General features: G+C 42.3%; 2 protein-coding genes across 2 annotated transcripts; both read right to left on the minus strand.

The window, feature by feature from the left end:
• Positions 1 to 234: 234 nt before the first annotated feature.
• Positions 235 to 3,227, minus strand: LOC128500474 (protein B4). Its single transcript, XM_053469636.1, has 5 exons — positions 3,128 to 3,227; positions 1,500 to 1,774; positions 1,104 to 1,227; positions 802 to 857; positions 235 to 477 (listed from the first exon to the last, which is right to left on the minus strand). The coding sequence occupies exons 1-5, from the start codon at positions 3,225 to 3,227 to the stop codon at positions 235 to 237; spliced, it is 798 nt and encodes a 265-aa protein (XP_053325611.1).
• Positions 3,228 to 6,590: 3,363 nt separating this feature from the next.
• RHO (rhodopsin) lies at positions 6,591 to 10,723 on the minus strand. Its single transcript, XM_053469773.1, has 5 exons — positions 10,261 to 10,723; positions 9,677 to 9,845; positions 8,786 to 8,951; positions 7,939 to 8,178; positions 6,591 to 7,250 (listed from the first exon to the last, which is right to left on the minus strand). Exons 1-5 carry the CDS (start codon positions 10,619 to 10,621, stop codon positions 7,122 to 7,124), a joined length of 1,065 nt encoding a protein of 354 aa, XP_053325748.1. The 5' UTR covers positions 10,622 to 10,723; the 3' UTR covers positions 6,591 to 7,121.
• Positions 10,724 to 13,314: the final 2,591 nt, after the last annotated feature.

The raw sequence follows: 13,314 nt of genomic DNA on the forward strand, positions 1-13,314 counted from the left end.
GCCACATGGACCTCACAAACCTTGCTTGGCAGAAGGTGGCAGAGTACCAGGCAAATGGGCAGCTGATCCAGCATGCTGGATGCCAATCCTCACTGAACTCAATGAGTCGCTGCTGTCTGTCACAACTGCACCACTAGCCACCAAATAAAACTAACCAGAAATGTGTGAACACTTTATTAATAGAAATAAGTTAGTCAGAATTTACAAAGTTTAAAATCCCAGCACATCTGTCAATCACTTCTTCCCCTTCTTGGTTTTTGTGGTCGGATTCTCTTCTGGGTCCTTGGTTTCTTTTGAAGTCTCTCCTTTTTGAGCTTTCTTTGCCGGCACTTTCTTAGCAGGGAGTTTCTTGGGTTTTTCCTCCTCGTCCTCTGGCTCGGGAGAATCCGCTTTAGCCTTCGACTTCTTGGCAGGGGCAGCGACTGCCTTTTCCGGATCAGCATCTTTCTTTGCTTTTGCAGCAGGCTTGGGTTTCTCCTGGCAGGAGAGAAGTTCATACCGTTTAGTGGAACATGCAACACCATGCAAATTCCATAATTCATTTTTATGACACATGAGGATGGGGGGGGGCCCCTCAGCCCAGAAATCCAACACAAGGGTGCAGAATGTTTACATAGAGCAGAGCCTTCGGATGCTGGTTATCTTTTAGTGGCTTACCCTGGATCATAAGTGACATTTGCCAATGATATCCCCCCCCTCCCCAAAACAAACCACCAATGTCATTGGTAAGAGGCAAGAACTCTTTGGGATCCATCTTTCAACCCAGACCCCCCCCCCCCCCCAAACCAACCAAACACTTACTGAATCATCTTTAGTCTTCTTACTTGCAGCTTTGGCCACCTTCTCAGGTTTCTCCTCTGCAAAAGTTTAATTTGTCAACAAATCTAGAGTTGTTAACACAAACAATGAAGCCGTGGACAGCAAGACCACCATCATCTGGACCAGAGAAGGTTTTTCATATAGCGATGGTTACATTGCATTGTTTCATTGAGACAAGCTAAACTGTTACAAACTTAACTAGGACCTAATCAGATTAGATCCCTGAACCGTTTGACATTCCTTCTCTAGAACATTTTAAGAGATAGCATAACATTTAATCTGACCTTTGGCAGCCTTTGTCTTCTTGACAGGCTTCTTTTTTGGCTTTTCTGCCTCTACATTTGGATCTTTGTTCTCCGACATCTCATTGTTCTTTTCCTCTTTCGATTTTTTCGGTGCTTTGGCCAGCTAGAGAGGAAAAGAACTTTAAGCCTCTGCATGTAGTACATCACTCTGTACAGACTGAAGTAACCATAGACAGCATGGTAGATCTTGGTCTGTTAACCTGATGGACATCCCACCACCCCCCTTATAGCATGTAGTTTGACCATCAGAATCATGAACACAACGGTTAAGCAAGAATGTACAATATAGACTTATCAGTTATAACTGTTAATGGACGAGTTCTCCATTAGTAGGAGAAAGTCATGCACTCAGGTTAGAGCAGACGTGATACACACCTTAAAGCGCCCAGTGGCTCCTGTGGCACTTGAGTTGAGAGGTCGTATCAGAATGCCCTTCTCAATGCCCTTATTCAGGGCAGATCTCAAAAGGAACTTCAGTCGCACAGGGTCCACAGTAGGATGGGTAGCCAGGATACGATTGCGTATGGCCGGCACGGAGGTCCCCTTCCGCTCAGTGTTCTTTTTAAGAACCTCAACCACCATGGACAGAGTTGGCGGATGCCCTATTGGCTTCACTACTTTGGAGAGACGACGTTTGGCCTTAGCCTTACCTGTAGAGACATTGGAAATCCATGAACACAGAGCATCAAGACTGAATGGACATGAGGGATAATTATCACTTTAATGACATACAGGAATAACGTGTGTGAAGGTCACATAGCTTTACAGACAAATTGCACGGTTGTGTTAAACTAGAGGGTTATGTGCAGTCTGGGCAAACTTTACAAGTGGAGTATAAGTGACTTAGAACAAAAGCTCCCCGCTATCCACTAGAAAACATACAGATAGGGAGACAAGATACCAAATCATTGGTATAGTTTTCAGTGCCGACTAAAGTTTAGGCTGTTGTGTCCCGTCTCTGTGAAGGGTTAATAACCTTCATAAATAGGGTAACACACAGCCCATCTAACTTGCAGGGTTAATACGTTCGTCCACACATCACAGTAACGGTCTAATGAGACATCCACTTCCATACATTGGGGGATGGCTGTAGAGGGTATAATGTTTCTAAGCGTCTGCACAAGTAAAACATGAATGGAAGTAACAGTCACCTCCCAGCTTTTGGCCGCTTAAGCCCCGTATGAAGACCGGGGCAGCAGGACATCGTTATATCTGCCACACGGGAATAGATTCACCCCGCATTTAATTCTCAATCACAAGTCTCTGCTAGGAGAAGACTCTTTAAGCTTCCTACACCTCAAAATCATTAGCAGTGTATTGTGAATTTTAGCCAAGGTCTAAAATCGACATTTGACTACAGAGAGGGAGATGCCTAAAACATGGATCTGCAAGGGCCAGTAGGAAGATTATCTGAAGCATCAGAAGATACACCAGGTCCCAAGATCATGGATGGTATGGTCCATTAACAGAGCACCAAAGAAATATTAGACTTTAACAGCACAATACTGAAGTCACAAGGGGCTGCTGAGACAAAGATTAAAAGGGAAACCTTCATTCTCTCATCATCAATGTTCCATCTAATTTTTCTTAGTTGGCGTGCACAGAAGATTTCTCGTGCAAAAATTTTCAGAGAGCAAAAATTGTGTGCACACAATATCCACACCGCATAAAGTTCCAAAAATTTACTTTTTTTGGGAAAAACTGTTGTGCGCACAATTTTTGGACGTGTACGCTCTCTAAAAAAGCTATGTGCGCACGCACAAGCGCACAGCTTAGAGGGAACACTGCTCATCATATCACATTTTAACAATAAGACACACAGTTATATAGCACAGTACAATGTACATTAGAGGCCCCTACTCTTTCATTGAGCCATGTAAGGGACAATTAGTAGGAGAAAGAAACCCCTGAGAACACCCAAGGATTCACAAAAAGTACAGAGTTCCTTCATTCTGCTGAGACTTGTGAAGGTCTCAGACACCAGACGGTCCATAACCACTGACCTGAGGCAGGGCCTGCTTTTGGTTTCTCCCCATTAACCGGTGAAGCCGCTGGAGCCACATCAGGCTCTGGTGTTACTACAACTGCCTTCTTAGGAGCCATCACAGAAAAACCCAGAGCACTTCACCTGGAACCTGCGCCGAGCGCACATTTTATACACCTGCAAACCACTCCTAGTGGAAGGAGGTGAAACAAGGTGAAGCGGGTCAGGTGGGAATCACCTGTGATCAATCTGGGTCATCACAATTAAACCCAGGGATATTTTGAGTCTGTTCTCTATAATCCCAACGAGGTCAATGCAGAGAAACTTCACGGCGTATTTGGTGAAATAAAAATGAAATGTATCCAGAATAAAATGTAATAAGAAACATATAAGTAGTCCCTGAGTCTGTCAAACTACAACTCCCATGACTCCCAGCTAGCTTTTGGTAAAGCGAACCTGGTCGTATATCATGAGATGGTGTTCAGTATCAGTGGAGTTACCGTCTGGATATCTTCGGGGGGCTTTTGAGGAGTTTTCTCTAGAAATCCCAACCGTGTCTGGATATTTATGGAAAATGACGATTATGTATATTATGTGCGTGCGTTCCAGGGGTCGCAGGCCGGCAGGTTAAGGTAAGGAGGTCCATGGGTGAGAACACCATATAAGAAGATTAAGCAGCTCCTTGAGGCCCTCATTGAGCCACGGGGCCCCCTTCTGAGGATGGCGAGGCGCAGATACCCCTGATAGAACGTATCTTGTTCGTGAACAAACTTGTAAAGTTATTATGTCACTTTGTGTAGAATTATCACTTAAAGCCTGGAGCCACCCCTGACCCGGGTATCTGTATATGTGATAACACTGCAAGCTGCTCGGTGATAGGGCACCAGAAAGATACCGCCCGACGGGTTATCATTACGACGCGCATGTAACGTTACGTCCCACCAACATGCTTCTTTTCCGCTCCGGCTGCCTGGAGATGGATGGCTGCTCAGAGCATAACGTGCCAGATGTTCTTATTTTGCACCTGAACAAGGGACCTCTGAGGTCTTGACAGCTTATGTGCTTCTAGATTTTACTCTTATATATTTCTATGCCTTGTAGGTGTTGGCCCACTTTTAGAACTATTTTTTAACGTCCTTTGTTGCAGGTATCCCGCAATGTCAATGATTTGGGATTTTAGGCATTCTGTCCCTTTTTATTTTATCAGGGAAGCGACCTGACAACCGGCGTCTGGTGAAATCAGATTTTTGTCAGTATGCTTTGCTTCCAATTCACACATTTTTAGAGCCCTGGTGAAGACCTTGTTTTTATAAGGTTGAAACAACAGCTTTTTCATGTTTGTAATAAATTACATTTTCCTGAAGAAAAGCCAATCATTTCTCCTTTTGTACCTATGGTGAATCATGACATCATCACCCAGGGCCACAGAAATTATTTAACGTAATGCATAGAAACACGTATTGCTGTTTATCTGATTCGGCTTCAGCGATTTGTCTCAAAGGAGGTGAAATGTCTGAGGCTGAGATGTAATGCAGATGTCATGTCAGGAAGTTTAATTTACTGGGAGGGTGGTAGATAAGTGGGACAGCCTCCCAGCAGAGGTGGTAGAGGCTAATACAGTGAGAGGATTTAAACATGCGTGGGATAGGCATATGGCTCCTGAATCTAAGACGAGACCAACGCCTGATTAAAGTCTTTACATCAGGATAATACGGGTAGGCTTAATTGGGCCGAATGGTTCTGATCCCCAGTTGTGATGCTCGATAACCCGGTTTGTTTTGTACCCGAGAAGCTTATAAACACACACAGACAATTAAGCAGGAAATGTGTTTTTATGTTGAAATATCTACAGTGCTGTACAGAGTCTAAACGGCTACCGGTAAAGAGAAACTCTAGTACATAGATCAGATTGTCCGTGTCACGCCTTGGGTGCTGAGGGCTGATTTGCTGTCAACCATCCAGCACTCAAAGGGTTAACCACATCCAGACAGACGTATATATATATACGCCTGAGTGCGTGCCTGCGGAGACATACACAAAAAACTTTATTCATTCATTCATTCACAAAACGATCCATACCTGGGAACCCTGAGAATCTTGGAATATTAACCCTTTAATAGCTTGTCGAGACGCATCTATGCCGTGGCTTGCCAAACGTGTCACCCAAATGACTTTAAACCTTGACTTGTCGCTATTTAAAGATACACTTAATTGACTCACCTGCATTCAAGCAGGAATATTAGGCATAACATGCTGGTAGCAAAAGCCCCAGTTGGGAGTCATATATGACCCCGAGAATCTGCCCCTTCTCCCTGAGTTTGGGGCAAAAACCCTGAGACTCAGGGGCAAACCCTGAGAGTTCCCAGGTATGACGTGACTCTATGAATGTTGATAGCGTTTCATTCTCACTCCTCATGGGCAGAGCCACTCTCTAGTTCTCCATTATTCATTCTTCGCTGAGTTCTGTGGGGCTGGAAGGAAGAGAAAAGGGCAACAAGCCTCTGTAGCCCTTATCTCTCTTACATGTTCTATACAGCCATACAATACCTTGTAGGAAAACATAAACCTGTTCCCAAACCGGTCAAACCGTCCACATGTCCAACCTCACAGTGGCCCTGGACTATTTAACCCCTTCACCGCTGAGAAGAAAAATACTCAATGTCTCTATTGCACAAGCGGAGGGAGACTTGCTTTTCTCATTGACCTTTCCTCTCTGGCTGTGATGGGGTTAAACAAGCTTCCACAGAGGACGCTGTCACAATTGTCTCAGATTTCAGTGGAAGGGACGGAGTACCTGGAACAACTGCTATGTTTAGAAAGGGGGGTCTGTCTTACAGTTTCCTCCAGCAGCAAACTGGTTAATCCACCCACTGGGACCCATCCTTCACAAGAAGACAGGACGCCCACCGTGTGTTTTTTGTTGGACCCGCAATGTCACAGTCATGTCTTTGGAGAGAGAAGCAAAACAGAAAAGTATTAATAAATATAAAAGTGAACTATACATAGGACTATATTCTCTTAGATTGTGAGCTCTTTGACCAAAGCCTTTTTTGCTCATTGATGTCTAATAGTTTGCTTGTGTATGTTGAGTCCCAGCCTTCCAGCTACACACAATGTGACTAAATGCATGAGCCTGAAATAATATTTTGTATTAACATTTTGGGGGGAAAAAATCTTTTTACCAACACATGTCTTTGGTGGCCTCTTCTTGCCCTATCACTCAATGGCGTGCCAGGGGTATAGCACTGGGACAATTCCTCTGAAGACCACAGCCCTGGCACCCCAGAGAACTACTTTGTTCCAATATATATAATAGATTTTCTAAATTATTAAGAGATCGATGGAAATTATTTTGGGGTGCAGAGATACAATGTCAACCCAACAAAGCCACTTGGGTTCTAAATGAGAAGCCCTCTAGGCGAACCCCGCGGAGGGCTAAGAGCCCAGAGAAGGGTTCAAAACTTAATAATAAAAAAAAGACATTTTGATTTTTTTTTTGTTTTTTTTACTTGCAAAGTGCTCTTTATTACAGGGTTTCTGTGCGAAGGGTCTGTCTATCCTCACGAAAGGAGCTGATTGGAGATCTGATATTATATTACAAAAATAACCTTCAGTTGCATTGTAAAATTGGAGGGGCAAACCGGCTAGAGACACAGCAGCATCATCCTGTCACCCCAAAACTGACGGCTAGTCGGACATTTCCAAAGTCTCTTGTGTTCTTCTGGGTAAAATATTTAAACTAATGGGAAATTTGCCTCGAAGTATGTACAGCCATTATTTTCAGTATTGAACCCCTTCGCTGCCCCAAGGACCTCATAGTATTGCAAAAGCAATGTAATGGAGTCCATTTCAGCAGCGAAGGGCTCAATACATGCACTCGCCTCCAGCGGGCCGGGGCAAGTGGGGTTAAGGGTTACACTGTGAAATCCGTCGCCTTAGCAACATATTGACGAAATCGGGGTAGTTTGAACTGTATGAGGCAGCGGATCCTGAGACAGGCTTGGTTGAAGATCTTATGCTGGAGAAACCTGGCTGGAGGAGACAGATGAAGCTTCTGTCTTGGAGGTGGCTGCAGATGAGGTCTCCTCATCACCAAAGGGATTCTTGCCACAGCACAGGGTGGTGATCATGCAGTTACGGAACTGGGGGGAAAAAAGAGTAACAGAATGAAGAGCTTTTACTCTTGTTTTGCATTTGGGTGCAGAACAGTAGTCTTGGTTGGCAGAGGGATGATTCTGAGACTGGGTTGGGTGGACATTTATTGAAGGACAAAGTTCAGGACAAGCATGGTGAGATTTCAAAAGAAAATTGATTAAAGATCTAAAACATCAGCGTTTGGAGTAGAAGTTGGAATGTGCTTGGGTATTAAGGACAAAGTCAATTGGCCTAAGGGTCAGAAGATATTAGGAGAAACAGTCAGAGGTTAGGAAGGGCTAGGATTATATAAAAACGATAGGTAGGAGAATAAATTGGTGAGAGGGCAAGAAGAAGGAACATCATTCAAAAGGCTGTGAACCAATGTGGCTTCATAAATGATGAGACATCATGGAAAGTGAATATGAATGTCATGGATTTAGAAACAAGGGAATGCGTAGTAAATCAGAACATGTTGATGGGCAGGTGAAGACCAGCCATGGCTTTAAAGTTTGGGTGAGCATGAATGTTGTAGTGAGGTAAGTGGATAAAGTGGGAAACAATGTAGAAGAGCATGAAAGTGAAACAGATTGATAGCAGACAGGGAAGAAGAGGCTGTATTGAGGATGGTAAACATACAATGGAAAGGAAAGGAGCGTAGATAGAAGGGTGATCGTGCTGGGGGGGAATTAGTACCTGTTTATTTAGGACAATGTAGATAACAGGGTTGTAGATTGAAGAACTCTTGGCAAAGAAAGCAGGGATTGTCATGAAGACTGGCCCAAAGTCAGCACCCTGGTGGGTGAAGATGAAGAATGCCACAGTTGCATAGGGCGTCCAACAAACCAGGAAGCCAACAACCATGATGATGACCATTCTTGTGACTTCCTTCTCAGCCTTTTGGGTTGTGGCTGATTCTTGTTGCTGAGCTGCAGCCTGTGAGAAAAAGAAATAAAAGCTAGTGAAAGTCATCCGATGGACATAAGGCTATCATGACTATAAGACAAGGTCCCGGACCAAGCTGCGCTTCAGGTTTTTATCGCAGAAAAAAATGGTCAGGCGAGATGGAGCAAATGTTTCTTATCTGCTCTCAAATTCTACGGCTCTAAGGAAGAGAAAAAGACGGTAGGAGTGTGCATGCGGAATATGATGGCGCTATATAAATCAATAAGTAATAATAATAAATAATGAGTGAACTAGAAGTAAGGGAAGTAGCTCAGAGAGAGAGGGGAATGTGACAAGGAGACTCAGGAACGCAGGACTTCACTGGGGATTCCAGACAAATGCCTCTTTCTCTGTCTAATGGGCATTTGCCCTTAAAAATGTATGCGCATGTTGATTATGTGAGTACATTTGGTGACACCAGTGCACCTCATGGCAGTTGCCGCGCAGGGTATGTGGGGGTTGCAATGAGTACAGTAGTCATACAGATACTACGACGGAGTACAATATACATATATTGGGAAAGGAGATCCCTGCCCTTTACAGTCTAAATGGAGACAGAAAGGTCATATCCCAGGATGAAAAATAACAAACTGCTCACCTCTTTCACAGTGCACACCAGACGGCCATAGCAGAAGAAAATGACCACTAGAGGAATGATGAAGTGGACAACGAACATATAAATGACATATGACTCGTTGTTGATCTCAGGTTTCAGAGTATAGTAATCGATCCCGCATGAGCACTGCATTCCTTCAGGGATGTACCTGCAGAAAGCAAAGAGATGCGCTGTTACGTTTTTGCTTTGAAACTAACCTTTTTCCGAAAAATAAAAAATGATGTTAATCAGCTGAGCTCATTAAAAAACCGCCTATTTGCTGCGTTAATATTTTTAACACACTGCCGGCAGAAATCGACTTCGGACTGAGATTAGGGCAGCCATCCATACCTCCTCTCCCCCTCTGGATTTCTTCACCATGAATAATAATGAAAAATAATGACAAAAAAAATTGCTGCTGATCATGAAGCTGAAAGACGGGGATGGCGAAGCAGCCCTGGCACTTTAAGGCCACCAGCCTCCAAATGATGGGCACCAGGATATACAAGGCAGTATGTCATATAGACTTCACTCTAGCTATGGGGTTTATTATGCTATCGGTGTTTTGGGCACTCACAAAAAATATTTTCTATATTCAGAGGCATTAATCAGATTTACTACACAGAGATAGAAAAATAGAAAATAGGCAACCAACCTGAAATGGGTTGGGTGCATGCTGGGAATTGTTGTGTTCTTTGCAAGCGCTGGTTGGCAAGAATTGTAGTTAAAAGAATTCTTCTCGCCAGCATGCATTAGATTTCAGTGTGTATAGGGCTTAGGTGACAAAGTCCATGCAAATGTTGAATAACAGCCTAAATTCAAATATAATCTATACTCTCTATGTAAAGGATTCTTTTTTCAGGTAGGTGCTTTATTTTCTGGCTCACGACATACCTGGACCATCCAACGAGAGGAGGAGCAGCACATGCCAAAGCCATGATCCAAGTGAAGGCTACTCCCATGATAGCATGGTTCTCCCCAAATCGGAAGTTGCTCATGGGTTTGCAGACCACCACGTATCTTTCAATGGCCAGAACCACCAGGGACCAGAGTGCGATTTCACCTGTTAGAGGAGAAGCAGAGTATGTAGGAATCCCAAAATTTGGCAACATCAAACAGGAGCATTAGGATACCTTAACGTGACGTGAGACGAGAGGAGAAGGCTATTCTAGGAAGATCTATATTCAAGGTAATCTTTACAATACCACCAGAGCTTCCAGTTCCCTTGTTCTAGTCTTATTAGATCTTGTAATAGCTCATTAAAGACTATTTCATAATATATCAAAGGATTCTCTGATTAGTTAACACATTTTTGTGCACTTCTATGACTATGGATTGTGATAAAGTGGAGATTACTTTCTTGACACATAAAAAGTGCGGTACGTATTCATCAAATAAAACGACAAGATTTTTGATGATTCTCCCAAACCCTGAGCTCAAAGGGATAATTCATTCGCATTGTACTTATTGATACTCACCACCAAGTGTGGCACAGAAGCCTTCAACGTAGCACCCGGTCTGTCCGAAGACAAAGTAGCCGTGCAATGAGGAGTAGATTGTAACAGTGAAACCAACGAGGACCATGAAATGATTGGCAAAAGCCAAGTTGAGAAGGATATAATTTAGTGGTGTCCTGAGTTTCTTGTGCTGGATGGTAACATACAAAGTTAGGAAGTTGACGGGAAACCCAAGAAGGATCAACAGGAACATGTAAGCAGCCAGTATGGAATATTTCCATGGTTCTGCTAAATAATATTGAGGATACTCAAAGGGGCTTCGTACCACCCCAGTCTTGTTGGACATGGGAATATAAAAATTTGGACCTTCTGTTCCATTCATGGTGGCAACTCTTAAAAGTCCTTTCCCCTCTAAAAAGAAACCAGTGTGAGTTTCTTCTTCCTCTTAGGGACCCCTAAGAAGCTTGTGTTCCCGCTAGAGCCGCTCTACAGAGTGAGCCAACGCCACCTCGTCTTTATAACGTGCCACTTTGAGTAAGCTGCCAACTCTAGTGTCAGCACCAAAGGATTTAAGACTCAAATAACCATTGTAATCCAAGCTAAGGTTGCAAAGTGTTAATAGGCTTCTCATAAACGTATTAAGGGTACACCTGTCTCTGTGTTAAGTACACTGAAAGAAAGTGTATTTAAAAGTGACACCGAGAAATCCAGGTCAGGAAGAAAGCTGTGTGACCATGTAGGAGAACTTAATAGGCTATATGGTTTATTCATTGTATAGTGAATACATTCTCCCACCTGATATACATACATAAAGTGTCTTCATTAGATGAGATTCCATGGCTCATGATGAGTTTGTTTCAAAATTGTTTTTGTTTTTAAACAAGGAACGTGGTCATAGAAGCAACAGTATTGATAAATATAAGGTAATGCATTTGGATAGTTAGAAGTACACATTATATTTATGAGCCAAATGGGATAAGATTGGGGATATCGTGTCTTGCAAAAAGTGGCTAGTTTACCCGGAATGCAGTAGCCATTTGAAATCTTAAGTAGCAGCTTCTCAGGCCAATAAATGATGATATAAAGAGTATCCAAAGCGAGGAATACGGTATGATTATCTACAAAGCATTAGGAAAGGCATCATGTGGAATATACAGTTCTATTCTGGGCACCAATTCATAAGACAGATGTCATTTAATGGGGAAGAGGACAAAAAGGAGGGATGCAATTAGTAAATACAGTTTTGTTATTTATTATTCATATCACAGACGTGCCTAAGGGGTTAACTTATCGCAATGTGCATGTCTACAATAGAAATTGCTACGCAGGGAAACCTTCATCCAACGGACAAAGCAGGTAGGAGGCCATGTGATGGCTGTAGATACTCTAATTTAGAGTAAACTGAGTTAATTTTTTGGCAAGAAATGGTATTTATAAGAATACTCTGCAATGTAAACGTTGTTGATGCATGGATTGATTCACAGAGGAAATATTCCACTTCAAAATACAGTTTTGTTTTTGGGGTGTGATTAGAGGCATCCGTAGGAAAGAATATCGTTCAGACGTTTATGTGACCGAGATCTATTCTTCACTACTTAAGTGACTGAGTTAACATATATTTTTTTTTAAATGTATTTCCTATACACAATTTTATATATATAACACATAACACACATTGATGTAGCTTTTAGGGCTGTGGAACACTGTGATACCTTCATATCCAGCAAATATTTCAAGGTCCTAGAAAAAAGGGATATCAGGGGAGGAAAGAAGGACAGAGGGACTTATATCAGAAAGAGACAGTGCCTTCTAAGATGGGTTTTGGAAAAATGTTTAGATTTAGCCTTTTTGTTAATGAAACAGCTATTTATGTGTCTGCCACCGGTTTGTTGTGCAATCCCAGGGCAGGTTGAAGGGTCCAGAAAGTGGCTCTAATTATTGGCTACAAAGCATTTAAGAGATAAGAGTCACTAATCTTGTTAATCAAGTAAGAGATTAAAGTTCTGACGGGTATATAGCTGTTCTGGCTTATTCCTCCCCCTACACATTCTAACTCTCTTCACTAGAGGTCTCTTCCATGGGGAGGAGAAGAGGACGGAGCCAAGCACCACTTCCACAACCTGAAGCTCAGAGCACAGCCCCTAAAGACATGTAATCAATGATGGAGGGAGCCGTCCAAGGCTCTTTAACCCAAATAGTTGCTCATCCCTCTAGTTATAAGAGGCAGGTTAATGCAGAACTGAAAAACAAAGTGATCCACACCAGGTCCCTTTGTGTAAATGTGTTTGTGCATAAATCCGAGGCATGCTACATCAGACTCTAAATCGCACAATGTATGTACATAAACATACACATGAAATTGCACGAACATACATGGATTTTGTAAACCATTCCATGGACGACACAGGCTCATATTCTTAACAGGGAATATAGAAATGATCATATATGTGAGTAAAAAGCATATTAGAGTAGATTTTGCATTGAAACCAATGGGCGTTCAGCTCATGTACTTTGAGTTTAGCAGCAGCCAATCACATCCATGCTATCTGCTCTTCAGCCGTGTGCATGACGTGTACTTAAGTAGGTTTCCGCTTTCAGTAGAGGCAGCTGGGGGTGGAGGAAAACGAAACAAAAAATCCATGTGATTTCTACACATTTCATGGTTAATGGCATTAAAATATGCATTAAATGGGGAACTGTAGTATCCCTTTAATAGTACAGTTTTAACAACATGCTCTGCACATGTCCATACCCCAATGAAATATTACACTATGCAGTCCAAAAAGCAAAACAAAATTCTACTAAATTACTGATTGCCTTTAATGTCAATAAAAATAACAACAATACAAAATTTATGGAAAAAATACATATAAAACACATCTGGAAAGATTGTACTTTTGCACCTTTTTTTAATTAACTTTGAATATTTGCTTCCTTGGTTCTTTGTATAAATATATATATGCTGTATAAATATATGCTGTTGTACTTAATATATTTTTTAACCATTTTATTGACATAGCTAAACCCCAAGCCCCTAGACACACATATATATATTACAGATCTAGATCCCTAGTT

The sequence above is a fragment of the Spea bombifrons genome, chromosome 6 (assembly GCF_027358695.1).
Source record: "Spea bombifrons isolate aSpeBom1 chromosome 6, aSpeBom1.2.pri, whole genome shotgun sequence".
Classification (NCBI taxonomy): Eukaryota; Metazoa; Chordata; class Amphibia; order Anura; family Pelobatidae; genus Spea; species Spea bombifrons.

Bases quoted from the DNA above. Each gene is read 5' to 3' on its own strand.
- LOC128500474 (XM_053469636.1), bottom strand. From the start codon at position 3,227: ATGGCTCCTAAGAAGGCAGTTGTAGTAACACCAGAGCCTGATGTGGCT. The intron at 1,228-1,499 runs GTGTGTATCACG...TTTCCTCTCTAG, and splicing joins GAGCCACTGGGCGCTTTAAG to CTGGCCAAAGCACCGAAAAA. The intron at 858-1,103 runs GTCAGATTAAAT...AAACTTTTGCAG, and splicing joins GAAGACAAAGGCTGCCAAAG to AGGAGAAACCTGAGAAGGTG.
- RHO (XM_053469773.1), bottom strand. From the start codon at position 10,621: ATGAATGGAACAGAAGGTCCAAATTTTTATATTCCCATGTCCAACAAG. The intron at 9,846-10,260 runs GTGAGTATCAAT...CTCCTCTAACAG, and splicing joins CTTCTGTGCCACACTTGGTG to GTGAAATCGCACTCTGGTCC. The intron at 7,251-7,938 runs GTACTAATTCCC...TTTTCCCCCCAG, and splicing joins ACATTGTCCTAAATAAACAG to TTCCGTAACTGCATGATCAC.